The sequence below is a fragment of the Fusarium keratoplasticum genome, chromosome 1 (genome assembly GCF_025433545.1).
Source record: "Fusarium keratoplasticum isolate Fu6.1 chromosome 1, whole genome shotgun sequence".
Lineage (NCBI taxonomy): Eukaryota > Fungi > Ascomycota > Sordariomycetes > Hypocreales > Nectriaceae > Fusarium > Fusarium keratoplasticum.
This window is the reverse complement of record NC_070529.1, coordinates 3,104,946-3,132,424: the sequence shown is the minus strand read 5'-3', so window position 1 is coordinate 3,132,424 and position 27,479 is coordinate 3,104,946. Positions and strand designations below refer to the sequence as shown.

General features: G+C 55.0%; 6 protein-coding genes and 1 pseudogene across 7 annotated transcripts, besides 1 other annotated feature; 3 read left to right on the top strand and 4 right to left on the bottom strand.

The window, feature by feature from the left end:
- Window positions 1-58: 58 nt before the first annotated feature.
- On the bottom strand, window positions 59-724 carry NCS57_00093300 (uncharacterized protein; the record flags this gene model as incomplete). Its single annotated transcript, XM_053051007.1, has 1 exon — window positions 59-724. The coding sequence occupies one exon, from the start codon at window positions 722-724 to the stop codon at window positions 59-61; it is 666 nt and encodes a 221-aa protein (XP_052919522.1).
- Window positions 725-1,858: 1,134 nt separating this feature from the next.
- NCS57_00093200 (uncharacterized protein) lies at window positions 1,859-3,189 on the bottom strand (the record flags this gene model as incomplete). Its single annotated transcript, XM_053051006.1, has 4 exons — window positions 1,859-2,531; window positions 2,592-2,654; window positions 2,796-2,953; window positions 3,115-3,189. 4 exons carry the CDS (start codon window positions 3,187-3,189, stop codon window positions 1,859-1,861), a joined length of 969 nt encoding a protein of 322 aa, XP_052919521.1.
- Window positions 3,190-3,686: 497 nt separating this feature from the next.
- NCS57_00093100 (uncharacterized protein) lies at window positions 3,687-5,076 on the top strand (the record flags this gene model as incomplete). The annotated part of the gene is made up of 2 exons (XM_053051005.1): window positions 3,687-3,956; window positions 4,012-5,076. Exons 1-2 carry the CDS (start codon window positions 3,762-3,764, stop codon window positions 5,074-5,076), a joined length of 1,260 nt encoding a protein of 419 aa, XP_052919520.1. The 5' UTR covers window positions 3,687-3,761.
- A 742-nt stretch (window positions 5,077-5,818) lies between these two features.
- NCS57_00093000 (uncharacterized protein) lies at window positions 5,819-6,619 on the bottom strand (the record flags this gene model as incomplete). Its single annotated transcript, XM_053051004.1, has 1 exon — window positions 5,819-6,619. The coding sequence occupies one exon, from the start codon at window positions 6,617-6,619 to the stop codon at window positions 5,819-5,821; it is 801 nt and encodes a 266-aa protein (XP_052919519.1).
- Window positions 6,620-8,783: 2,164 nt separating this feature from the next.
- NCS57_00092900 (Proteasome subunit alpha type) lies at window positions 8,784-9,795 on the top strand (the record flags this gene model as incomplete). Its single annotated transcript, XM_053051003.1, has 3 exons — window positions 8,784-8,786; window positions 8,863-9,087; window positions 9,148-9,795. 3 exons carry the CDS (start codon window positions 8,784-8,786, stop codon window positions 9,793-9,795), a joined length of 876 nt encoding a protein of 291 aa, XP_052919518.1.
- Window positions 9,796-9,963: 168 nt separating this feature from the next.
- Window positions 9,964-13,093, bottom strand: NCS57_00092800 (annotated as a pseudogene). Its single transcript has 2 exons — window positions 12,019-13,093; window positions 9,964-11,972 (listed from the first exon to the last, which is right to left on the bottom strand).
- Window positions 9,964-13,093: a sequence feature.
- Window positions 13,094-24,884: 11,791 nt separating this feature from the next.
- NCS57_00092700 (M-phase inducer phosphatase) lies at window positions 24,885-26,741 on the top strand (the record flags this gene model as incomplete). The annotated part of the gene is made up of 4 exons (XM_053051002.1): window positions 24,885-25,058; window positions 25,107-25,260; window positions 25,335-25,551; window positions 25,607-26,741. 4 exons carry the CDS (start codon window positions 24,885-24,887, stop codon window positions 26,739-26,741), a joined length of 1,680 nt encoding a protein of 559 aa, XP_052919517.1.
- Window positions 26,742-27,479: the final 738 nt, after the last annotated feature.

Below are 27,479 nucleotides of genomic sequence, written 5' to 3'. Positions count from 1 at the left end.
AGAATCCCATCATTAATCGTCATTATAAAAATCCACTAACGCTGCCCGTATTCTTCCTTCAGGAGCCCTCAATCCGCGAGAAGCAGCCCAAACATGCAACGTCTCCTTCTGCACCGCGTTCTATGCAGCATCGACTACATACCACAGAACGGTGTCCAACGGCATCCCATCCTTTATTTGCTTCCTGTCCTCCCTTGACATTGCGTTGTGGGGGTTGATCATCGTCGGCGTCGTGCATATGAAAAGACCTCGAGAGCGCTTCCTGTTCTGACAGTAATGTGTCTCTATCCAGGTTCCAGCCTTGACACTCTCGAATGCAAACAAAACACGTTCGTTCACCACAGCCTTGACATTCGGCAAACGAGTCGAGGTCGGACTTTTTCGTTGGCTTGCGGTGGCAGATGTGGCAGGGAGCGAGGACGGCACCGGTTGGCCGAGGTGAGGGACGGCTGGCGAAAAGGGGCTGCACCGGCATCATCTTGAGCTGTGAGGAACGGCGCCGTCTGTGAGAGTTGGTATAGGTAAAGTTGTCGTGTGCGAGGATGTCATCCTCGGTGATGCGGGCTCGCTTGGTCAGGGGAAGGATCTTGCGCGGGGTGAGGTCGGACCGCTGGTTGAGGAGGTAAAAGTCCTTGGGCTGGTCGGGGCGGTAGGACGTCGGTTCATGGTCGTCGCTGAGTCTTCGCTTGATCCCAGGGCGGATGTCTTCACTGACGAAGGGCATGGTCGCTGGCGATGTTTTTGATGCCGTCGCCGGTGGGTGCTTGTTTTGGCACGCACGGCTCAGCGAGAGGGGGCCGCCTAGGTAGGAAAGGATAGGGAGAGAGGTGGAAACTCGTACAGAGAGAGAAGGAGGAGGATCAAAATTGGTCGTGGAAGGGCGTGGTGTGAGAGAGGAAGAGGAGGTTGAAGGTTGGACAGGATGGATGGCGAGTGAGTGGATTGGATGGGATGGAAGAGGCGTTGGTCGGAGGTAGGCACCTGCTCCCGCCGAGAGTGCTCCGTGCTCCGTGCGTGAAGGAAGTCCGTCCAGGTGCTGGTGCTTCCGCCGGGAGGTGGAGGGGGAACGCTAGCGTCTGTTGAGTTATCGTGGCGAGCATCCACTAATGAATCCGTCTGTCCACTGTGAATATTGGTGGACCACTAATGAATCCGTCTGTCCACTGTGAATATTGGTGGACCACTAAAGCTCAGCAACTCCAGTGGATTCCTAGTCTCATCGTGAATGTGAACGCAGCACGATGATACCAACAGGCAGCAATAATCCCTCGTACGTGAATTCTACTCAATTGTATCACCTGGCTTTCCAAGTCCACTTAATGCAGGGGTGCTGTGTGTTTGCATTCTCAACTCGTCATATATGTAAACTCGCAGCTGGACTGGGTCGAGGATCTCATACGTGAAACTTAATAAATGCAACTTCACATGCCACCACCCGACACTGCAGTGATCTATGTTCATATATATCTCAATAAATTATACAGCTTGTGCACGGTTACGCCACAAGGCATATATCTTACGGCGACCAGGCAATGTGCAGTTCCTGTTGCATACTCAGATACCTCATACATAACCGTTGATGAACTTTGTTGGCCAACTCAACCTCAACCTCCATTTGCATAGATAGACTCCCTCAAACTCCCTCAACACACGTCACACGGGAACCAATGTGTTCAAAACTCCAGATGTAGTACTAGGTCGAATAAGGTATTGGGAACGATTCATCTGATTTACACTCTAACATCCGCCTCCTGCTTTCCTTCCTTCCACGACTTCGCCTTCTTTTCTACCCGCCACCGCCGACAAAGGAGCTGCTCTAGGGGGCGACTAGTATACAAATGAGACTTTGACACCTTGTTTAGCGGCGGACCTTGACCTCCTTGGGGGGGTCGTAGGCGATCTTTCGGGACTTGAGCCAAGCCCACTTGTATCGCTTAACCCAAACACTGACGGCCCACAGCGAGGCCGACACAACGAGCACCTTCATGCCCATTCGCTTTCGGTCGTCCATCTCGGGCTCGGCAGCCCAGTTGAGGAACTCGACAACATCCTTGGCCATCTGAGAGGTGGTGGCGGGCGTGCCGTCCTCGTACTCGACGAGGTCGTCGTACAGGACACGGGCCATAGCAATACCGGTACCGGGGAAGTAGGGGTTGAAGTTCATGCCGGGAGCGACCTGGACGCCAGCGGGGGGCTCCTCGGGGTAACCAGTGAGCAAGCTGAAGATGTAGTCGCAGCCGCCGTGGCGGGCCTTGATGATCAGGCTCAGATCCGGGGGAAGGGCACCGTTGTTGGCGAATCGGGCAGCCTCCTCGTTCTTGTAAGGAGGGAGCATGTAGTCGGCCAGCTTTCCAGGTCGCATCTGGATCTCGCCCTGCTCATCGGGCTCACCGGGGTACTCGTTCTCCTCGGCGAGGGCCTTGGCCTCGTCAACGGTCAAGACGGCACCGACCAGAGATCGGTAGGGGATTCGGCTAAGGGAGTGGCAGGACTGGCAGACCTCCTGGTAGACCTGGAAACCACGGCGGAGACTGTGAGGGTGGGTCAGCAATTCGACCTGGTCGTGAAGCGGGCATCGACGGCATTCTTACGCCTGGTGGTCGAAGGTCTTGAACCACTGGTTGTGGACCCAAGGGTACTTGGTGGGGTGCAGACTGTAATGGCCTGGTCAGCAATTGTCACGTCCATCAATTGTACGGATCATCGATGCGTTGCAGCATTTATGCCTCATCCCGTGGCTCGGGACGGGACGACATGTGCCAGCGCGGCGACCGTCATCAGGGAGCAGCACGTACCCCTCCTCAGCGGGAGTCATGGCATGGGCCACAGGTCCATAGAGATGATAGTACCAGGCAATGGAGCCCAGGGCGAGGGTGGTCGAGGCGGCGGCGGCCACGTTCAATCGAGTGGCAGAGGCATCGCCGGCGGCGCTGGAGCTCGAGGAGGCGGCACGCTGGTGAAAAGACACAGTCAGCAATTGGATACATGTATTCCAGGCCCATCCTGATGCGATTGGCGTGGTTGCGGCGTGTCGAGGCTCGTGGTGAGGTTCCCTCGGCAAACGGGAAGGGAAGCTCGTCGTCACCCGCGGGTTTCGTCTGGATCGTGCCATACCTTGGAGACAGCGGAAGGGCCGTTCCGGAGGCCATTGAAGGTGCGCGTCGAGCGCAAGCACGACCTGGCAAGCATTATGGGCAAGCTAGACCGTCGCTGCTGGATGTGCCGCGATCGAATGTGAGACGTCGATGGGGAATCGTTCTCGGGGTCGGAGGACAAAAGGGCTCAGCAGAGATCATTAGCATCAGACAAAATCCTATCGAGCGTTCCGAAATGGACCGACGCTGATTGGACGCGGTCACGTGCTGATGCAGCCGCTCTTGACCGTGGTTGCTCTGAGCCTCCGGCGGAACGGCAGGTGACCAGTGGTGACCTAACAACTTCAACCACATCCCAAGTTTTTCCGACCCGAGGGGAAAAGTCGGGTTCTCGACGGATGACTCAGCAGACGATGGCTCGGCTGCCCATGGCGATGGGAAATTGCGAAAAAATTCCCAGTCCAAGCCCCATTCGGACGTCAATGTACTGCCTAATCTGCGACTTGCCCCACCCCCACCTTGAATCAACTCCCACAGTCTTTTGCCCGCTTGGCCTCGAGTCTTCAGTTTTCCGCTACAACTTCTTGCGACATACAAGCAGCAGCATCCTTGCTCTTCAGCACTTGGCGACTTTTTTCTTTGTGCGCTTTACTTTTTACGAATAGAATGGCTCCTTCTGATAAGCTCTTTACCCTCGAGGGTAAGGGCCTCAAGCTCGACACCGCCGAGGATCTCGAGCCTCATATCGCCAGTCTCCGGGCCCAGGACGACGTCGAGGAGGTTCGCCTGCTGGGAAACACTCTGGGTGTAGGCGCCTGTAAGCTTCTTGGTGAGGTTCTCGCGACCAAGAAGGGCCTTAGAGTAAGTCAACAGCCCGCCACTCTAGCCAACTCTTCACTAACACCCCCTCTCCCAGGTCGCAAACCTCGCCGATATCTTCACCGGCCGACTCCTTAACGAGATCCCCGAAGCTCTCTCCTCCCTCCTCACCTCGATCCTCAACCTCCCCAAGCTCAACACCATCAACCTTAACGACAACGCCTTCGGCTTGAACACCCAGGCGCCCCTCGTTGCCTTCCTTGCCGCCCACGTTCCTCTCCAGCACCTCTACCTCAACAACAACGGCCTGGGCCCCCATGCCGGTATCCTAATTGCCGATGCCCTGTCCGAGCTTCACGCCAAGAAGGAGGCCGCCAGAAAGGAGGGACAGGAGGTCCCTGACCTCGAGACCGTCATCTGCGGCCGAAACCGACTCGAGAATGGCAGTATGACGGCCTGGGCCAAGACCTACAGCCTTCACAACAAGATTAAGGAGGTCAAGATGGTGCAGAACGGTATCCGACAGGAGGGTATCTCTCATCTTCTAAGCCAAGGTCTCAACCACGCCTCCGAGCTCAGGATTCTTGACCTTCAAGACAACACCTTTACCGTGACCGGAGCCAGAGCCCTCTCCAAGGTTGTCTCTAACTGGACCCTACTGCAGGAGCTCGGCGTCGGTGACTCTCTTCTGGGTGCCAAGGGCGGTGTGCTGCTTGCCGGTGCCCTGTCCAAGGGCGACAACACCAAGCTCGAGACCCTGCGGTTGCAGTACAACGAGATCACCGCCGCCGGTGTCAAGGGATTTGCCGCCGCCGCCAAGGATGGTCTGCCTGCCCTGAAGCGAATCGAGCTCAACGGCAACAAGTTCACCGAGGACGACGAGTCGATCCTTGCTCTCCAGGAGCTCCTCGAGGAGCGCAAGGAGAAGAACGGCGGTGACGTCGTGGCCGAGGATGACTGGGGAGTCGACAGCCTGAGCGACCTCGAGGAGCTCGACAGTGAGGAGGAAGAGGAAGAAGAGGAGGAGGAGGAGATCGAGCCCGAGGAGCGTGCCGAGAAGCTTATCAAGGAGGCCGAGGAGGCTCAGGAGGAGCCCGTTATCCCCGTCAAGGACAAGGAGGTGGACGAGCTGGCAAAGAAGCTCGAGAAGACAGGGATTTAGATATACCAGCACAAACAAACCCCCTTATAGATGAACTACACGATGATGACCATTCACTTCAAGCCTAGATGGAATTTGATACCCCTTTCAGGATGATGGCGACGATACGAGTATGTTTAAGATGACAACGAGGAGCAGGTTCAGGCACACATACCAACACAGTGGATATCAAACTGAGAAACAAAACCAATGTATTAACTTGGACTATGAAAGTGAAATATACAGGGCAACAATACATCAAGTAAACATCACGCTCGCACCAGGGCCAATTTGGTGAGTACGAATCATCAGGGGGCAGGAGTTGCTGTTGATGGGGAGAACGACGTACCTCTGGCCAACGAGATTGTTGCCATCTGCGTTCTCTAAAAAGACACAACGTTAGCACACATTGCAACGCAACAGCTGGACAACCTGAAGGAAAGTACAGGAGAAAGGAGTTGTGGTAGTTTGCAAAACGAATTCCCCCCCAGCGCCAACCGTTCCATAATCCTTAAAAGCCATTGTTTCGTCCATAAGCTCGTCCATCCTTTGTGTGTAGATAAATAAGGGTGCCAATAACAACTGGTATCTCCTGAGACCCGCCATCCTTTCAATCATGTTTCCGTCTTGCTCGTTCATTCTCGTGCATAAACTTCCCCCATACAAGTAGATCTGCCTCTCCCAGAGCCTCTATCTGTCGTGGCCGCAGACTGCGTGGCCGTGCTATTCTGATGCTTGGCTTGGGAGAGGGGACAATGCCTATTTACATGACATCCATCGAGTCCGCCTCCTGCGCTCGGAAACCTTGATAGGCGCCATACTGGGTCGCCATCTCCATCATTTGCTGTTGACGGGCAAAGTCGGGGCCCATGTAGACAGGGTCCGTAGCGTGGGTGTAAGACGGACCGCAGCTCTCATAAGTGCTCCTCGGCTGGCTGTCCATGGCTTGTCGCTCGCGCTCTCGTCGCATAAGTTCCTCATAGCCCGAGGCCATGTAGGGCTCCATGTCCTCCTCCGTGTTCTGAACCCACCTACCGTCACCTGCTTGAACTGGAGTGCCGTCCAAGCTCATGACTGGCTGGTTCCGCCCAGTCAACTTGTCATATCGCAGGCGAGCGAGTTGCTCCTCATGCTCGACGCTGGTGCTACTCCATGCCAGAGCGGGAATATCCCCTCCGTTGTTAGGAGGGCAGATGTTCCAAAGTTCAATGAGTCTCTCCTGCTGTGGAGGGTCGGCGACCTTGAACAGCTGAATTTGAGAGGGTGTAAGTGTCTTTGGGTTCACGCCATGGTATTGCAGGATAGTCTCGACACTGGGGCCCTCGGTCTGGGGAGGTTCTGAGGAAGGTCGAGGCTGCTCCTGGGGGGCTACTTGGGGCCTCGCGATATGGGCAGAGTGGGTGTAGTGAACAGAGGAGTAGACGATGGGCTTGGCAGGTTCTGGGTGGTGCTCTTGAGGGATGGGCGCCGGGGCGGGAATAGGCTCTGGGTTGAAGGTGAGGTTTCGGGAAAAGAGGGCAGCGAGGTCATCCTGCATCTGCATGTTGGGCTGGATAGAAACCATGATGATTGATATGGCTATGCGAACTGTGATATATGTTAGCAAGCTATATCCAGATCACAAGGTGGGGGTGGGTTGTCGCTCTACCTAGCTGAGCTGTGCAGTTGTGGTTTTTGTGAGAGCACGCAAGTTTGTGAAAGCAGATATTCCAATGTTTTTCTCTGTCAGAAAAGCAAGGGATTTGGCAGAGTCAGTGATATGCTGAGGTCAAGTCGTGAACTTGAGATGGATGCTTGAGTTGGCTGGACTGGGGTGGCAATGAATGCGGCGGGGTGATATAGACGGAGGTGTTTCGGTATCTTTTGCAACGGCGCAGACGGAACGGGGGGAACAAACGGTGGGATTTTATTTGGGAGCTAAGCTAAGCCTCTGGAAGGGCAGCAAGGAGTGTTAAAGAACAAGAAGGAAAGCCAGAGGAGACAAAAGGGACGAGAAATAAAGAGCTCTTGTCTCTCTGGTTCGTTCGGGGGACCCTTTATTGGGCGTGGACGGGACGTGGGCGTTGGAGGGGCTTGTCTAAGAGCGGTGGACCGTTGGGTCGGATTGCAGGGAGCGCACGGGGTGCTTGCCCGAGTCGAGGTGGGGAGAGACAAAGCAGGAAGGATGGGATGATGTGGTAGATTGGCTGATGCTGTGAGGAATGCAATAAAGGGGATGTTGAAGATACGAGCGTCTCTTTCTTGTTGTCAAACAAAAAGTTGGTGAACAAAAGTGATCAATGTTGATTGAAGCGGCAGAAGTTGAAGGTTGTGGATGGGTGAAGATGGAGGGGTACTGTGCAGAAGCAAGCAACGTGGGACAGCGGGACCCCTTCCCTTCTTCCTTCCCTTCCTTCCCTGTCATTTCAGGTTGCCATCCTTTTCGGGTCATGACGCAGCGGAGGCAAGTGACACGGGCACATGATTGCCATCATGATGAAGCGCTGTTGATGCACGCTGCCATTCTCTTTGCTCTAAACTCATCCACAAAGCGTCTGTGATCTTGCTCATCGCAACAGTTCAATTAATCTCCCCAAGCCAGGCAGTCAATACTCACTCGTCGCATTCACTTGTTCACGCCGTCAAGGGTTCAGAGTCAGGAAACCACTTCCTACAGCACCCCGGCCCCTCGGGCTTGCGTGACCCAATGAGCCTGTGCCACACGACGACCAGCACTAAGCGCGCAGGCATGGGCTGTCAAAGCATCCATGATGCATTTCACGCCCATTCCAAGCGATCTGCTTTGATCAACAAGCCGGCCGGCCACGTTCTGCTTTTGGAAGCATGAACAATTCATCCTCACTTCTGATATTCATGGCCTCTTGTCCGATCAGAGCAGATCGACTCTATTCCCTCATGTCTCTCTTACCCATCCCCCCCTCCTTGCTAGCTCACGTCAGGCCTCAACAAATGTGCCAGCTCAGACTCACCGCTAGCAACGAACTGGTCATTCTGTTTCTGTAGTGGCCCTTTAGTGGCCTTTCAAGGGTTGGCGCTATGAACGCTTGTCGCTCCAGCATCAAGACATGCAGCCAACTTGACGGTGGAAATGGGCCTCGGAACGGGCGAGACTTGGCCGTTTCATCTCCAGAGTCGGTCAGGACGGTTAAGACCAGTTCTGATGCTTCCTGAGTCTTGAACGGCTAGGCAGCAACGAAAAGGCATAAACCTCAAAGTGCTTGCGACGAGCGCCATCCATGGTTATGAAATGGCATTAAATACCCCATGCAAATACGCGCGCTCTAGACCCCAAGGATATCAGATCTAGAACGGGACCATCCATTCGTCCTGCATCGCATTTCTCGAAGTTCTGCTGCAGGGGAAACCGATGTCACACGGGAGGGGCTAGTGGGTTGGTTCCTAAGCCACTCCCGCATCTCACTAGCCTCCACAGCCACTTCCATCATGTGGCTCGTTGATCGAGGCTACAAGTGGCAGATCGTGGCTAGTGACCTGTGGCTGGTGTTCTATGGCTGACACATTTGTCGCCTCAGGCACCAGCTCCCCAGCCTTGCGGGCGGTGCCGTGCAACTGCAACACGCAGCTCCAGGCTGCCTGAAGGTGAAGCTCCAAGCCAACTCCATCGCAAGCACCTCGACAGCCAAGCTCTCTCCTCCCCCAATTCCCAACCATCTCTCCCTGCCTTGTCGAGCTAAACTTTACGAAATTCACGAGAGCATAAAGACAAAATGGTGAGCAGGTCCCGCACGTCATTAACCATCTCTGTCGTCATCCCCAGGGAGAGCTTCCGGGTGCTGACCTTCATAGACGTCGATAGGCACGGGCTACGATCTCCTCAACTCCATCTTCTCCCCCGATGGCCGCAACTTCCAGGTCGAATATGCAGTCAAGGCAGTGGAGAATGGCGGCACTTCCATTGGTATTCGATGCAAGGACGGTGTCGTCCTAGCTGTCGAAAAGGTGGTCGCATCAAAGCTCCTAAAACCCGGCGCCAACAAGCGTATCGCTACTGTCGATAGCCATCTTGGAGTTGTAGGTTTTCCTCTACTACTGCGCTCGCCTCTCGGGCTTCTTAACTAATGCCCTCTTCAGGTGTACTCCGGCATGGTCCCTGATGGACGTCACTTCGTCGACCGCGCCCGCGACGAGGCTCAGAGCTGGCGACAGAACTTCAGGACCCCCATTCCTACATCCGACCTGGCTACCCGCATGGGCGGCTACCTTCAGGCCTACACCATGTACGGCTCCGTTCGACCATTCGGTATTACCGCCATCGTCGGTGGTTTCGACACCCCCGAAGAGACTCCCGTTGACGGCGAGGTCGGCTCAGGACCCAAGTGTGGCGCTGGCGGCAAGATTGAGGGCAAGCATGGTGGTCCCTTCCTCTACATGATCGAGCCCAGTGGTCTGTACTGGGGCTACTACGGTGCTGCGACTGGCAAGGGTCGACAGGCCGCCAAGGCCGAGCTCGAGAAGCTCGACCTGCCCGCCGGCAACATCACCCTGGAGGAGGCTGTGAAGGAGGCTGCGCGCATCATCTACGTGGCGCAGAAGGACAACAAGGACAAGGACTTTGAGCTGGAGATGACCTGGATCAGCGGGCCCGACGGTCCCACCAAGGGACGGCACGTCGAGGTGCCAAAGGAGCTGCGGGAGGAGGCTGAGAGATTAGCAAAGGCCGAGGACGAGCTGGACGATGATGATGAGGATGGAAAGGATGACGACAAGATGGAGGACTAGAGGGAGCACTGTGTCAAAGAAAACCAAGGCACCTGTACTATCATGATGACAGGATCATAGAATTTTAATGGTTCATCTGCAAACATGACATTATCTCCGGTCTATCTATGTACGCTCGTCTGGGCGTGGATCTATTTACAAAAAACGACGGATATCCTTCTAGGGGTATCAAGCATTGTTGGCCTGTGAGGCCAGGTTCTGGCACCAGTTGTTCCAGTCCGCAAAGAATGAGCTCTGAAGCTTCGTCTTACCAAGCACCCAGTTGCACTGCGAGGTAGCATACACAGCAGCCACGTCCTCAATCTTGGTCTTGTCGGCTGCGAAAAGAGTTGATGCAACAACGAGACTCGCCGCACTGGCGGCCTTGGCGTAGGCATGAGCGTTGTCCTGGCCGGCAGCCTCATGCACCTGGCGGAGCAGGTTCAGCAGGTCATCCTCCTCAGCAGCTTCATCGGCTTCCTGGCGGTTGCCACGAGCCTTCTTGAGGGCCTTTTGGTAGTTGAGGATGATCTCGCACGCTCGGGTGGCAAGGGCCTTTGTGCTGGTGGTACGCATGAGGCCGAGAAGGGGCAGCAGCAGGGCTGGGGCGAGGGGGCTGAGGGACTCGTTACGGACGTAGATGTCAAGGAGGTCGAGGATACGGTGCTTGAAGTTGACGACGGACTGCTTGGCGTCGCGCTTCTGCTTCTTGGAATCGGAGCCGCGGTTCTCGATGCGCGGTTTGATGGCCGCCGCGAGCTGCTCGTCGATTGCAAACATCTCCGAGTCGGACATGTCGCCGTCAGAGTCTGATGATTCGGCGTCGGCGTCCTTGTCCAGGCGGTGGCTCTTGAGGATCTTTTCGAGGAACTCGTCCAGGTCCTGGGGCTCATCCTTGTTGTCGTCATCGCCTTCTTCCTCATCTTCATCTTCTTCCTCGTCGTCGTCTTCTCCGTCCCCATTTTGCTTGAGATCAACAAACTCGACATCAGAGTCAATCTCAATGTCCGAGTCGTTCTCAATATCGTCATCTGAGCCCTCCTCCTCGCCATCAACCTCCATCTCGTCATCCTCGGTGTTGAACAGCTCCTTCTGGCCCTTTGTGCTCTCGCCGGATGCCAGGGGGTCAGTCAGGAGCTCCAGGCCTGCAGCAGAGATTTTGGGTGTAAATGCGTCAAAGACTTGCTGAGAGACCTGGCGCATAAGGGATGAGGGTCTTGCGACCATTGAGAGCAGAATTTCCACTAGAAGCTCCGAGTTTCCCTCCTCGCTTTCAGCGGACTTGCCCTTCTTGAGTCGGTCAGAGTACTGGTCGAGGTCCTTGAGGACTTCCATCGCATCGGGATCTTCATTATACAGCTGGAAAATAGACACAGCATGTAGCATGGCCAGGCCCTGAGCGAGGTTCTTCTCGTCGTCGTCTTTCGTCTTGCGCTTCAGCAACTTCTGCATTCTCGCAAGTGCATCCTGAACGGCAGACTTGATCTCCTCGGACATGGCAACAGAGTCAGGGTCGATGGAAGCCACGGCCTTGCAGAGAGTGCCATAGTCCTCTGTCCTTCGGCTGACCTTGGCGAAGGAGGACTCGAGGCGTGTACGACAAAGCTCGCGAATGCCCTCTGTCAGGACCTCTGAGGGGATGTTCTTAGGTTGGGAGTATGCCAGCTGTGATAGCTCTTGCAGGGCAGCAGAAAACACGCCTTGCTGGATTTCGCCAGACGAAGACGATGCCGAAGCGGTCAGGATCTTGGACAGATAGTCGGCAGAGATCCGAAGTGTGGATGTAGCTTCATCAGCCTCCTGTTTAGCCAAGCCGTCGTGAGGCTTCTTGATGATCTGGATCGCCTCGAGCCCAGTCTCTTCCGTCACATTCTGCAGAATCTTGTCGATCGTCTTCGAGCGGGTTCGCTGGTCAAAGTTGTAGGCGCCATTCTGGCCCAGGAGGCTCTTCAACAGGGGTATCAAAGTGGAGGGATGAGCCGTGTTTACTGCCTCGATCGCGCGGAGGGCCTTTGTCGCTGCTCGGTGGAGGTATCGGTCTTCCTTGGCAGCTTGGTTCATCATGCACAAGGTGAGGTTCTTGCTGAAGAGGACCTGGATGTGGGAGGGGAGGTCGACGAGTCCCTCGAGCATCTTTTGGAACACCATGAAGCCCTTGAATTTTTGGCCCTCGGTAGCGCCCTTGGAGAAGAGGGAGTCTATAGGGGTTAGTATGCGCTTCCAGAGAATTGAAGGTTTTCTTACCATCAACTACACGAGTCCAGAACAGTTCGAATTCGTGCACCTCAGATTCTCCCGCCTTGATGTAGTGTGCCAGGATGATATCCCATACAAAGTGCAGCTGCGCAGTCCAGCTAGCCTGCTTGTTCTTCTGACCGCGCTCATTCTGCTCCTTGTTCTGATCTTGGAAACTCTCTCTCAGGACAGCAGCAACGTCGCCGAGGGACTTCTTGGAAAGAGGACTGCTCTTCCATGGCTTGACCTTGAGATCGGGGAACTTGCTCGTTGCGACAAGCCAGATGGCGACACCTTCAGGGGTCTTGCCCAGATTCGCCTCAGACACCTTCTCCAGCGTCGCCTCGGCGTCCTTTTGCTTCATCTGCTCAATGGACTGGACAATGACCCATCCACACTGCGAGCGAAGCCACACCTTCTTGCTGGCGAGCTTCAGCAGCAGATCAAGCACCGTGTTCCACCTCGAGATGTCGCGGAAGAGGATGTTGGCTCGGACAAAGGACTCGATTCCAAACAGCTGGCCAAAGAAGTGGTCTCTCTCCTCCTGTCCGGGGATGTTTCCAATGGCTTGGGTCTTCTCGGTCAGGATCTGGAGGACCTTGTCGAAGGAAAGTCCCTGGTACTTGGACTCGGCGAGCGCCTTTTCGCCATATAGCTGCCCGAGGATCTCTGTGAGCACCAGGCTGAAACCAAGGCGCGAAGCATTTCTGCCACTCGCGAGTCCACGGAACAGGCGACGGTCCAGGTGCCGTTGCAGGACAGCCTCTGGGACTCCCTCTCCGTCCAGGAGGCCAGAGACGATGCAATCGGCAGCCTGGATCCGGTCGTTTCCATCCTCGCTCCCCAGGAGCTCGTAGAGTCCAGCTTCTCGTTTGCGCTCGTCGCCCAATGGCGTCTCGACGAAGGGCGATTTATCAAAGGTCGGCTTCGGCTGCTGGGCGGTTTTCGCAGGAGTATTGGAGTCGTTCTTGTTGCGCTTCTTGGGGTTCTGAGCGGCATCCTTGGCCGCGCGCTTTCTCTTGCCACCTTGACCCATTTTCAAGTGTTTATGGGGTTCGAACGTTGAGGTACTGAATAGCTTGTCAAGGCTGCGCTGATCTTATCGCGACACCACTGGCGATACTTTTTCAAAAAAATTACAGGGACCTCGGGTTCTGCCAGTCCTCACCGCTAAAAAGTCACCCCGCAACCCCACGTCCCGGCCATGAACCATATGTGGGGGGCTTCTAGAAATCTTCAACTTCATGAACTTGACGAGATTTACTTGATACGGCCGAGGAACTTGGTATTGGCTGATTACGCTGTTATAAATTCTCTTATTTGCCTTGCTATGTGCCCAGAAGTCACTAAAGAGTCTTGTCTCATCTTCAATTGCCCAGTTACACACTGATGCATCTACTCAATGATCAGACTGAACTCGCTCTTGTGAAGGAACACGTGAACTGGAGTTGGCAATTGCATCCGAAAACCCATAACGCAGCACGTATTTATACACTGTTCTCGGCTGACTCGGGAATAGGTTACCGTGAGTTACCGTAGTCTCGGTGAAATGATCCTTACCAGTGTTCGTTGACTCACAACTCTTTGCCGGCTGTTACTCCAGCAAACTCTTCGTCCCACCGTTCTAACCAGCAATTGTTGACCGTATGCAGAGTTTTTTTCTTGCGGTTTTTTTCACAGTTTTACGGTGAAGACTGTATTCCCACTTCCATGCTTTAGTTCGTCCGTTTACTTCACACCGCCAGCACTCGTCTATTCTACCCACAGGATGGTGGGTGTCAACTGCATTCCATGGAGCCTCAGTCAACTCAGCAACGAGAACAAAGAGCCCACAAGCTAGCCCAGAACTATACCAAAACTCCGGTCCCAGTTAGCCAGTGACTAAACGCGCCCTTTGTTTTGAAGTCTCGCTCCGCGTTTGCTCCTTACCCTATGTCACTAGGTATGGGACTTCGGCCAGGCACTTTGATCGATAAGAATAATAATTGATAGCAATGATAATTTTTCCGTCTCTCCTATTCCTCACGCCAAGGGTCTCTATGTATGTTTAATTGCCTATATTGTTATTGATATTCTAATCTCGCCTCGTGTGGCTGGTAAACCGCTACCTGGCAGTTGCACATAGCCATGGCGAGGCTGGATAGCTTTGTCCCGCCAGCATGGGAACCCAAGTCTATAATTCACTCCCGGGCCTCTTCCGCGGTGAGAGCGGCTCTTTTCCAAAAACCTTCTTTGCACCGGTGAAGTCGCATTCGCTTCTCCACTGCCCAATCCAGACCATGTGAAAAAAAATCTCTTTGCTTCCCCATCCCGAGCGCCCCTGACTGCGGGCTCTGGAATGCCAATAGGAACAGCAGAGTTTCGCTGCTGCTACATAAGCTCGACGCATGAATATTGACCCAGGCACTGGGGTTATATGTTACATCGGCGAGCGGGGAACAAGGTTGCGTTTCATCGGGTCACTTGTCAAGTTGCTACGTGAACAGGGTTGCTGTTTGGGATAGATTCGACTCTTTGCTTTGCTTCTCAGTCGCGTGTTTAGTGGTCGTCAGCATCAGGAAACACTGTTTCAAGCAAAAACACACACACACAACATCGCAAGGCCATGTTTCGATGGCTTCAATGCCGCGTTTTCTCCATCTTTGGCGGGGCGGAGGAGCCGGATCTTTACGCTGGAGCTGCCTGATGCTACCCGGACGACGTGTAACCCGCAGGGCCACGATACGCTGTGCTTCCGGTTGGTGATGTTTGTTTAGATGCTTTACAGGGCCAGTCGGCGCAAACATCGGAGCTGTTGCCCATGCCATGCCATGCCATGCCACCGTTGAGTAACGGGGTTCAACGCTAAAGAGACCAGCGGGGCATCAACAAGTTGTGTTGTGCGTGCACAAAGATGAGGCTCACAACTTACTGACTGCGTTGTATCCATAGAGGCGCATCCACGCACATGCATAGTTACGCAACACCATGGCAAACACCACCACAGGCTGCGTCTGCGTCTGCGTCTGCAGCTGCAGCTGCCATGACCCAAATCAAGGCTCTGCAATTACAACGCCCGCATCGTCCGAGAAAAAACATTTCGCATCTAGACAGACACCTGAGACGGAGCTAGCTGCTGGACCCTGAGTGAGCTATTCGGAGCTACCCTGAGCTACCCCGAATTAGGGACTCCGCTCACAACGTCTTCATCTGAGCTTTGATCTTGGCGGAGGGCAGGCAAACCCACAGCGGAAATGCCACGAGGGAACAAGATCCGAATGGCTTCATATCCGCAGGGTCAGGACCTTGCTGCGGCTGAGCTATGCTCACGGCATGGAATAGGCGAGAGGCCCGACTCTGTCCGCCCGCATACCTCGCCTGAGGGTTGTGCGTGCGGTCTCAGTCTTGGGTCGGGGGCGAACAAGAAGAAGCTTGGACATGCGCAGCGCAGCGCAGCGTGCGTGCGTGGTCTTGGACGAGAGGTGGTCTCTCATTTCCCGGCCGGGCAAATTTCATGCCCGTGCTCGCAGAAACGGCCAGCCGCAAGCCTGACTGCAGTGCACTAGGCTGGCTACGTGTTCGTCTGGTCGTACGACACAAGGACCATGTTCGTTGTTGAGATATGTTATGTCGAACCGAGAGGGATAACTAAGAAGCTGTCAGTTTGGCTTGGTTGCTGTGTGGGTCGGCGACCGACAGCTTCACGGGACCCATTGTGCATACTGAGCATGCGAATGCATGCCACGCGCAAGAATGTTGATCAGGATTCGGGCAAGATACGGGGAGATTGCACAATTATAAAGTTGACAGGCTCTAGTCTACTGCTCAACTCTTCGCCGAACTGAACTGTGGCAGGCTGAAGTGGACGTTTCGGGACATGATGAATAAGACAAGATTCACGCCGGCACACCTTAAACAGCTGCGAATAAGGTCAAGTGCGTGCCAAGTGACGTAAATCTTGGCCAGTTTAGCCAGGTACGCGGAAGCTCTGGTATGCGGGCATGTGGCAAGACATGTCTCGAGCCGGCAGCCTCACTCTAGAGGCGGACGTGGCACGCTGGGGAAATGAGTAAGTCTTTGCGGCTCATCATAGACACAGACGCATGAGCCTGTCACGGCCCGTTCAGTTGGTTGGTGAAATCAAAGTTGATGGCACGTGCATCTGCAATCCCAGATCCCCCAAGCAACAATTGCAGGCCGAAGCTGGGGATGGCCGGCCTGGAGCGGTGACAGGGACAGGCCAGAGACAAAGATAGTCGGTAAAGAAAAAAAAAAAAACATTATCACAAGCCATTAAAAAGAAAGCAATTCACGACGGCGTCTTTCGCCAAGCGATCCAAGGGAGAAGAGGCGCCGAAATATCTCGAGCTACCAGACAGCCACGGCCGACTATCTGACATGTCGTTGCCGACAAAGAAAAACCAGAGACGGATCGTAGATTGGTTCTTGTCTTGGAGCTGCTTGTTGGTGGCCGGCGGAGACGGAGGTCCGGGGCGATGTGGGGCCGGTCGGTGGCCGGGACCGAAAAAAGGAAAGGAAGCAAAAAAAGGGAGGAAACAAAGGGCACGTGATCACGCGAAATTGACTGGGCTACCGACGCCAGGAAAAAAGAACGCGACACGTCCAACGCTTGTTTACTTTGGACTTTTTAGCGGGTGTCAATGTTTACCCCACGAACCACATCCCGACGGCTTCAAACGCCGCACAGCAGCAGCACTCGGAAAAGTTCCAGCTCTGCCCTGGCTCTTGCTCTAACGGAATCCTGCACAATGCATCACACCATCACACTGCGGGCATTTTTACCCCTCACTCGAGGGTCAGGAGACGCTGTGGATGGTAGGGATGGTGAGCCTCTAGGAGAGAGGGCTTTTTCCTCTGATTCTTGGAGGGGTGACGCGGTGGAGCTAAAAAAGCAGCGGTCCATCCCGCATTGGGAGGAGTCCAGCCCAGGTGAGGGATTGATTGAATGGATGGATTCCCAAGGCGAGCTGACGAGCTGCGAACTTTGACCGGCTTGATGGGATTCTGGGCCAGGCTATTGGACCGTGGCATGTCATCTCTGACAATTGCGGGCTGGGCTGCAGCTCACCACCATCCGTGGAACCCGGCCTCTGCAACATCATTCGTCTCTGGGGGGAAATCTCCCATGGAGACAGTAACTAGCTTGCCTCTCCCCCCCGCCAGACCGATGAGCGGACATGCTGCGCAGCCTAAGCAACGCCGCCGCCTCGGCTCGTCCGACGGCTGACTGGCCAGCAGAGGCAGGGCAGGGCAGGGCAGGGAGCAACGGACAAAAGCTTGCAGCGTTATGAGGCCCATCATCTCCAGACTCTAACCGTCCCCGTGCACGCTTCAGAAGAGCCAAAACGGAGCCACCCTCCCCATCTTTTCCGTTGCTATGTACATGGCGAGTGCAATGCCGGGCGGTGGGCTTGTGATGCGGCTCGGCTGAGACCAGCGGCAGTGCGCCGTGTCGAGCCGGCGTGAGGCAGCATTGCATCGCCCGGGGACCGTTTGCGACCGTCTACCTAATGCAAAACGTACATGTAGCAGGAGTCGGCAGCGATGACGATCGTTAATAAGAAGAAAGACGGCACATGGTCAAGAATGACGTCGAATGCTGAGACGGTGCCATGTAGGGGGATCGGGATTAAAGGCGATGGATCGACGATACAGCATAACACAGCACAAGCGAAAAGCACACACTCCCAGCGTCCAAGCCAGACGGCCGCCTGGGTCCGTATCCATATGCGAGGCCAGCCATGGATGGATGCATTCATTGCCAGGCCTCTCCCTCACGTCCGTCGCACCTTGCACAGCGTGCAGCTCCACCGACAATGCCATGCCAGGGAGTGTACGTCGTAGTGTCTGTTGACCAGGGCCGATCCCCAAAAGAGTTCAAGGCGCATCCAATTTGGGAAAATCCCCGACCTTGGAAGAGGGCATTCTTGAGCAGGAATTACTTGATTGACGAGGCTGGGCCAAAGCAAAAATCGAGATTGGCGATCTTTTGGGTTCAATACCAAGTCCGCCGTGGCTGAGTCTGGCAATGCTAGGCCGATCACAGTGTTCGGAAGCTGCTGAAGGTGTCTCCAGTGCATGTCTAGGTCGTGTAACATGGGATCCTGGATATCGCTACGAACACGCCGACTCTGATGAGAGTGAGTGGAGGTTTTCGAGGTGGGGGGGACCCTGGAGAGAGAAAAAAAGGTTCAGGTCCCCGCTATCGCCCAAAGCTTCAGAACAGAAGAAAGGAAAAATGCACACAAATAGAGGAAGCGAGATTTGTACTGGACGCCGCAGAAAGGGCTGAAGGTGGAAAGAAGCGAGAAAAGAACGACTCGACCAATCCACTTGCAACAATTGACTTGACGATTGAGCATTGAGTGGCCTCTGCTTCATCGCGGAACATGGGAACAAAGATGGAGCCCAGCCCTTGATCGTCAGCCTTGGACGGTCCCGTCCGTAATATCTACAGGGCAATTTAGCCATGGCATGGAGCACAAAAAGCAATGGACCGAGCTCCTTGTTTGAAACCGATGGGCTGCATAGAAATTCTGTCCAAGTCTCGTGTTTCTTGGTGATGCTGATGCTGATGCTGACAATCGATATGCAAGCCCCAGGGCACACTATCAAAAACGGCGGCCGCTGACTCGTCGCAATCGCAGTCACAAGCCCATCTTTTTTCCTGCAGCTCCCAGGCACGAATGATGCAGCTAAATCTGGCTCGGGTTCACGGCCAAAAAGGGTAGGAAGTAAACAAATCGACCCGACCTGTCGCGACTTTTTCGCGCGCTTGCTGGACTTGATGTCTTTGAAGTTCATCGTTAGAGACATGACTTGGAGACATGTCATCATTGCGATTGACTACTTCAAGACTGATATTTCAATTAATGAAATAGAGCACTTGACTTTACCAAATACATTCATCCATCCGACGCGGTGCGCCAGAGCAAGCTGGACTCCAGTTATTTTTCTCCTCACACCCATGCGAACCCCATCTCATCCCTCAACCTGTCTAGGGCTAGATGCACCTTGGACTCGGCGAACAGGGGAGGACCCCGGTCCAAGAAGCTCCCGAGGTGGTGGTGTTGCTGCAGTGTCAGCGATAGCATCAGCACGCGCGGCGGAGGCTGTGCCAGACCAGACAGACAGTAGAGACGATAGCTTGGGGAAGCTTCTTGTTTCGAGAGGAGGGGCTGAACAGGCGATTGCCGGCAGTTGGTGGTGCTGAGCGGCCAGAGCTTTCCTCTCACGAGGACCCATTCGTGGAGTTGATGGATCAATCATGGCTTGTCTGGATGGACGGATGTCACAAAAAAAGTCAATTCCCTTTGTGCCGGATGACTGACTGACTGACAGCCATGTCAAGGGAGAGCTGACGTCCATCCATTGGCGACAAAGACTGGGCGGTTCCCAACAAAGAACTCACCAACCAGATCAACTTGGCCTATTCACCGTTCAAAGAACTCCCTTCAGATGAGAACCCAAAGAAACCGGCAAAAACAAACACCAAGACAAGGCCGATCTCATCTGACCCGGAGGGTCCCTAAAAAAAGAGATCCACGATCGACTCCATCAAAGAACGCCCCGTCCACCTCCAACTCGAGGTTCAGAGCTCCTTCGGCAGGACAAGGCCGAGGACATCAATGCGCTCAGACTCGACACAGCAAGCGCCCGGCTGAACAAAGAAGAAAAGACGTAAGCTTCCCCTGGAGCTCGAGGCGTCTCAGAGTAAGGTAGAGAGAGCAAGGATGAGGGCGGGGTTGGCGGATGAGATGATCAGCAACCCAAGTTCGTTACCAGAGCGCGACACTCTGTCATTGGAGGCTTCCCATGATAGAGGCTGCCCAGCTTCTATCAAGTTAGAGATAATGCCATCCTTGGCACCGGAACCCCCGCAGCGAATGACGCCTGCTATTGACTGCTTGACGGCATCCCAATCTCGGCGCCACGGCGCGACATAGCCTGCTTTACCTTGCCTCTCCCTCGGTGCCGTATCTGGCCACGCCTGGGATTCATTCCCAGCTTGGTAGGTAGCATTGGAGACTTTTCCTGGGGGTCTGCAAGGCATGACATATGGCGACATGATACTGTCGATCCGCGGTTGTCAAAAAAAGAGGTGGCCGGGAGAGCAAGCCATCCGTCCATCCTCGAGCTTGGCCTTTGTTCACCAGAGTCTCACCATGTCTGCATTCCTACACCCGTCATGCGCACGTGGGGTCGGACATTGGGGAGAGTCAAATGCCAGCCATGGAAAGTCTGGAAGCCGCCCTTGTGTTCCTCTCTTCTGCAGCATCCGAATCACATTTGATTGTTTCTGTCCAGCGCGTATCTGCGTATCTGTCCATACGGAGCAATTGCTCAAGCGAGAGGGCGGTCGTCGAGTAATTAGACCTAGTGTCGGGGGTGATCTGCAAACCGCATTCTCAGCCTTGGGAGGGATCCCGCAGCCTGCAAGGCAATTGGATCTCGGAAGAGTTGAAGGGAGTTCTGTGCCTGATGGATCGAGCATGGGGGAACACAGAAACCTGAAGCAATTGCGCTGCAAATGGGCTGAGTTTGCGTCTTGCGAGCATGAACTGCTCGCGTACGCGCAGCGAACTACAGCTAACAATAGCTCACACGCCCCCTCCTTTTCACCTTGTCCAGCTGCTATCCGCTCTCTGTTCCCTGTTGCGATGCCGTTTCTAACTGCTCTCTCTGGACACTAGCATCGAGCTAGACATGGGTTGGATCTTGCTGCCAACCGAGCAACTGCAGCTGGTATCATGGATGGTAGGTAGGTAACCTTGTACAACCGCCGACCTGCAATTCTGGCAGCCGTCGCGTCAGCGTCAGCGGTGTCAGTGTCAATTGTCGAGTCAAGTGGTATCCCATCTCTGAATATTTGAGGCACAGTGGCTCGTTGTCTCTCTATGAGTCGAAAAAAGCTCCGTAGGCTCTGGCCTCGATCGCCAAGCTTTCGCCGGATTGAGCATCACCGCGCCTATTCGGAGTCACTCTCTGTCGACCTTGGTCCAAATCGCCAATCTATCACTGTCATTCGTTGTTGCTGGGTGTGGAACCCGTTGTTCTGTTTCTGAGCCCTGGTGTGATTTGTCTGAGACAAAGTAGAGGAGGGACCCTGGATTTTCTGCTACGACGGCTCCATCGCTGGCTCAGCGACTCAGCGTGCGAGAAGCCGTTTTGATGGTTTCTCGCCACAGCGTCTGCATTGGGAGAGGCTTGGGACATTGAGAAGGTTTCTGACGGGGATATGCTCGTTCAGCGACGAGGCCGAGACCTGGGGAGAATGGCCTCGTGAAAGGTTACACGGGCGCCGGCGGCTTCAGACTTCAGCAGGGCCCTGGCTGGTCCGTACATGACGGGGGCATCCGAGAGACGCCGAGGCGGCCAGGCCCTGGATGTTCCTGGGGACGACGGAAGGGAGCTTGCCTAGCTGGAGCAAGGGCCTAGCAATTGAAACACAGCGCACATGAGGAGAGCCAGGGCGGATTCAGGCACAAGATGGTAAAAGGCCGGGGGGAAGGGGCCGTCAAAGGAGCATGAACTGTTCCATCCGAGGCAGTGTTTCCAAGAACCGGTTTTTCCTTGGTTGTCGGTCGTAGGTAGCCAAGATCCCAGGCAAACGGCTGGGTGGTTAACGTCATTCCTGGGGCGCCCAAGGCACAAAGACCACCGGATAGCACGATTGGCAGTGCTAGATGGGCGGGTGGGCATGGGAATGCTTGCACTGGCACTGACACCGAGTTGTGCTGTGCTATTCCTAGCGCAGGATAGAGGCCCGTCCGTCCACTAGAGGGAGACATTTTGACATTTGAACTGGAGACTTCTGGAGCCTCTAGGCAAGGGACCAGGCGAAAGAGACAAAGGCGACCCCCGCTGAGGACAAAGAAGACGAGCTAGCGACGGACCACAATTGCATTCAAGGGAGGGAGATTCGGGGAAAGCAGGGCGGCTCTTCTGTTTGGACGAGATGAAGCCGTAGAGTCGACTCACAATCACTCTACCTGTCTCGTTTTGCCCTGACGACAGTGACGAGAGAGCCCGACGCCGGACTTAGACGTCTGCGACTCAACCGTCGCTGTCTCAACCAGGTCGCGGAGGCATGTCGCCGTTCCGGGCCTGTGGCAGCCTGCATGGTCGAACGAGCGTCGAGATTGATAGACAAAGGCGTTCACTAAGCAGCGGTAGCCGGCCCCGAGTTGCTGGATCGTTACACATGGAAACGCCCCCCATCTCGAATGTCTGGCTGGGCGACAAAAGATACGACTGACGTGACGAGAGGGGCATTGTTGTCGAGTCCTTGATCCAATCCCGGAGGAACGGTGGATTGAATGAAACTAGACGCGGAAGCTGCACCAAGCCACAGCATCCATATCATGGATCCCAGATCAGATCTGACCGGAATAGTGCTGAGTCTCGAGGGCCAGACAAAGCCCAGTTGAAGCTCTGTGTCTCGTGGCGTGTATTGATGGCTTGAGATCGAGTCCTGTGGCTCTGTATTTTCCTGCAGGCCCGTTTTCTTTGTCCCTCGATAACTACGTGGGCCGACGATGCGCATGCACGCACGCAGGCTTGACTCGAGCGTGCTCCCTTTGTTGTCTTCTGCCGGTCTTCATCTATCTCTTGCTTCTTGCATATGTTACTCGGCCGACGCCAACCAGGGACTGGAATCGACCGTTGATTATCGCGGGACGGGAGAGGACGCATCTCAGGCCATGCATGGGTTGTATATGTTGACGCCCTCACCGCCTCTTGCCCTGGACGCGATGATGTAACCCAGGTGGTCGGTGCATGACATAGAGACGTATCGGGACCAGTGTGTGAGATGTGGATGAGTGAGTGCGTGTGTGAGCATGGCTGTCTGGGGTGGGCATGCCAATGCCAGCCAGTGCAGAGGGGGAAATACACGGTCGGTCGGCGGCCATCATTGATGCAAGTCTTGCCAGAAGCGGTCGCTGAGTTGAGCCATGATGATGATGCAAGATCTGAAGAGTAGCCCAAACAGTGGCCTTGCTCGCTTGCAACTTGGTTTCTCGAAACCAGCTTGAATCTTGATTCTCTTCTCAATGACAGGCAGAGCCAAAGATGAGACTGGCCCATGTATTTCGCCAGCCAGTGTGGGTGGTATTCTTTATGCGAACCTGACGTTTGTGCCTGTGCATCCGTGGGCGAAAAGTGGGCTGAAGCTCTAGAAGCTGCTTGGGAATGGGACAGCTCTGGATAGCTCTTGCACTTGCAAGCCCAGACAACGCCTACCTAAGCTTAAGGTAAAGCACCTCAAGCACAAGACAGCATGAGGGAATGGAATACCGAGCCCAGCCCGGGCAGTTAATGCAAAACACCCACACTCGGCTGCACAGCATTGGATCCAATCCAAGGAACAGACCTCTCATCGCAGTTGGCATAGCTTAGCTCCTCGGCCTGGTTTCTTGCCAGTTGCTAAGTTAGCTAGCAGCTGGGGGCCTTGTCCGCTGGAAGCTTAGTGCGTGGCCGCTAAGCGCCCGAGCAAGGTTCCCCCCAAGGTGACGTCCCCACCTCCGCTGAGCAACCGCGCGCTGGCCTCCGGGGCGACGTCCATTCAGCGGCGACAGCAGCCCTCGCGGGTGGGCGGCGGGCTGGCTGAGGAGGACCGGCGTGCGCTGTGATTGCTTCACGGCGTCCTGCAGCGCAGCGAGGCCCTGGCCGTGCCTTGTGCCTTGTGGGTAAAATGCTGTCGAGGGGCCATGGCACGGCACCTGATGGTGCACGCCCTCCACACCCCCTCCGGTCGGAGGCTCGAGGTTCTCACACCCCCTGGAGCGTCCACTGAACCACCCTCTGCACTCCACTGTAAGTCGGCGCTCCCCAGCGACCCCCAGGGCCCCAGCAAGCTCCCAAATCACCCCTAACAACCTGGGATCGCCTGAAAAAACTCCATCCCAGGCCTGCCTGGGCTTGGGTGACTGGGTCTTCTTGAGACGGCCATTGAAAAGGCTTCTGCTCCCGCATCCAGATCTTTGCCTTGCTCCCCCTTCCCACCCATCCCGTCGTCGTCGACCTCTGGTCATCATCCATCCAACTCCAACCACTCGTTCCTCTGCATCACTGTACTTCGGGCAACGCCTCGTCACTAATTAAGAACCCGGCCGAACAATTCTACCGTGGTCCAAGACGAGACGAAAGACAGAACAAGAAGGAAGGCAGGACAAGAGTTAGAGGGCTATTTCTCCGTCATCTTTTTTCGTCTTGACCTTGGGTGGAACAAAAGGTCTTGGGTACCTGGCTCAGAAGCACTGCATTGCATCGCATCTGTCTCTGCCTGGTCCTGTGCGTATTTCTGCCTCTGCCGTGTGCGCGTTTGGTCCTCCGCCATCCGCCCAGCAACGCACCTAGCGACCCCCCGGTCACTTTGGCACTTGGCCTAGTCTAGATGCCCACGCTCTAGAAGTCCAACTCTCCTCACAATCTCGTCCAACTCAAGAGACTGGGCCTTATCTCCCGGCTCTCCTGTGTTGACTTGCTTCGTAACGACTGTCTCTCACGAAATCCACGATTGCGTCGACACTCGCTCGTCACGTCCTCAAATGTCCTTGGAACGATTATAACGACAAACGACGACGTCGACACCGACCCCGCTACGAGCCAATCTCCTACCAGACCACTCCCTGACCAACGAGTCGACCTCAAGACGGACGATACTTGCAAGGGATTTGCTCAGACACTCATTCGATAGTGTCTTGGTAGAGGAGTTGCTGCAGCATTGACTTACTGCAGAAACATCCTCTTGCATCTTCCATCGCCGTGTCGTTGATACCGAATACCTACCGATAGCTGGCGTGCTTCGGCAGAGCTCGACTCAACTCGAGTTCCTTCGAATCGTCCCCCGCTGCCTACCTACCTTCTCAACCATGGAGGCTTCCTCTCCCCTTGCGGCTCTGCACCGCCCGATGCCCGTTCCCGGATGGGGCAGCCGCGATGTGTTCCGTGGACACCCTCACTACTCGACCGCCTCGGTCACCTCTGCTACAATGAGCCTGCGCGAGCAATTGCACAAGACTGCCGACTACTTCAACGTCAAGGACGTACGGGGCTCCTCGCCTGCTGCGAGTCTGGCTGCTGACTTGTCCCAGAACTTTCGTCTTGACAATGACTCGAGGTTCGTTGCGTCTGTCCCTGGTACTCGGGGCCAAGTGTCTTTGGTTAACATCACAACCAGTCCGCAATTCCCCACTCCGAGACGGGCCCTGTTCACTGCCGGCATGATGGGTGGCATGGAAGGTCGAGGTGAGAACCCCAACGGGTCCATACCTTCAAGTTGAGGGTCCCAGGTTACTAATTGGTTATCTTCCTGGAAGCAGTCACGACTCCTCCGTTGCCCTCCTCGTCGCCCGCGCCCCTGACCGAGCTCATGGAGGTTTCGCCTCTACCTCACAAGGCACCCTTCTTCACACAGTTTGAGATCACTTCTCCGACGCCTGGGTCAACTCCAGCCGCTGACGACGAAATGATGCTCGACTCACCCGCTCCCATCTCGCGGCAGTCTTCTCTGGAACCGCCGAAGCATATCGTGGCTGAGTCAGTCCTATATTGGCACATTCCTGAGGGTATCCATACTGACGTCCTTCCTTAGCCGCAGGATAGCTGTGCCGCGGAGACCTTCTCTCACACGAATGAAGGGTCTCAGCACAACGGCAGTGCCTAGTCGGTCACAAGGTGACAGCGAACTGCCCCCTTTCCGCTTCGGTGCGGGCTCCCGTCTCAACCACACCAGCTCCAATCTCTCCCTTAGTGAATGCTTCGAGTCAACATCACCACCCCAAGAGCGACGACCTGCTTCTGCCAACAGCCCCTGCCCCGGTCTCCCTCTATCCCGTGTGCGACCCCAGTTCCTCAACTTCAACGCTGCTCGCAATGGTTCGCCCATGAACTGTCACTCTCGCCGGCAATCCAACCCCTTTCTCAGAAACCGAAAGCAGTTCCGCCGGTCACTAAGCATGTTCGAGCATCCCGCTGACATCATGAAGAGCAAGTCTGAGGGCGAGGAGAGCACCTCGTCTGCACTGCAATCGGTTATGGATGTCGAGGAGGCACAGGAGCCCGCCCTCCCCCATTTCCTGACCGAGGATCCAACCGACACCATCCCCCGTATTACCAGGGAAACCCTTGTGGACGTCTTGGACGGGAAGTACTGTGAGCAATTTGACCAGAAGATGGTGATTGATTGCCGATTTGAGTACGAGTACGATGGTGGCCACATCGATGGCGCTGTCAACTACAATGACAAGGACCTCCTTACCCGCCAGCTCTTCGATACTCCCATGAGCGGGCGTGTCCTCCTCATCTTCCACTGCGAATACTCAGCCCACCGTGCTCCCCTCATGGCTCGCCATGTCCGATCCGAGGATCGCACCGTGAATGCAGAGTCGTATCCCAAGCTTACATATCCTGAAGTCTACATCCTGGATGGTGGATATTCCGGATTCTTTGCTGAGCACCGAGGCCGGTGCTACCCCCAAGAATACGTTGAGATGTCGGATGAGAACCACCAGCGCACCTGCGAGCGCGAGATGGGTCGGCTAAAGTCTCGCAAGGGCCTCAGCCGTGCTGCGACCTTTGCCTTTGGCCAGCGTGGACCTTGCGTGGACGAGTCACCGACTGCTCCGAGCCGACCTTCATCACGACATCTACACCCTCCCATTGCCATGATTGGTAACTCACCTATCCTCGGAGAGAGATCACATACCCGTCGTATGGCCTCATATTAGACACGTCGATCTTCCCGACTTTGTCTGTGCTCGTGGTAGAGTCCGACTCCATCGGTGCTGGTCTCATCGAGTCTGCTCTTTCAGGTCTATGGTCATCCGCATCTATCTCTCTTCATTCCGACAACGTTGCTAAGCGGATTCCTCACAAAAACTCCTCCATCTGATGAATCCATCGTGCCACTGGACCATGGCGATATGATTCCAATAATACTTGCCCTGGTCTTCCTCGACAACCATCGCCTTGCAACTAATCCTCACACTCCTAATCCGTCTCATGCTCATAGCACCACCACGACCGCAACGACTTTTTCGCTTATAGATCACGGCGCGAGTTCTCACTCATCGATTGATTTCCTTTTTTCCACGTTTTATGCATCACAGACCGGTTCATGGTTTTTTTTTTCGACATTTACACGTTTACGTATCTGGTCCATTGATGGAACCTCATTCACACACACATGGGAGCCAACCCCCTCCCCTTCAGCATTTGGGCGTGCGCGTTATTCTTCTTTTTTGCTACTCGACATGCATTTGTTCTTGACGGGTTTTCGATCTGCATTTGGTTCCTGAGACATGTCGCGGGAGCATCATCTCCCTTGCGACTGTGGCGGTGCTCGCAATAGACATTTCGACACCAAATGTCTCGGTATCTCCCTTACCCATGGCTCCCCCTTGAAAGCCACCCCCTTGGGAATACCAAGAAAAGGAAACCTACAGAAGGCCACCTTGGCCTGACAC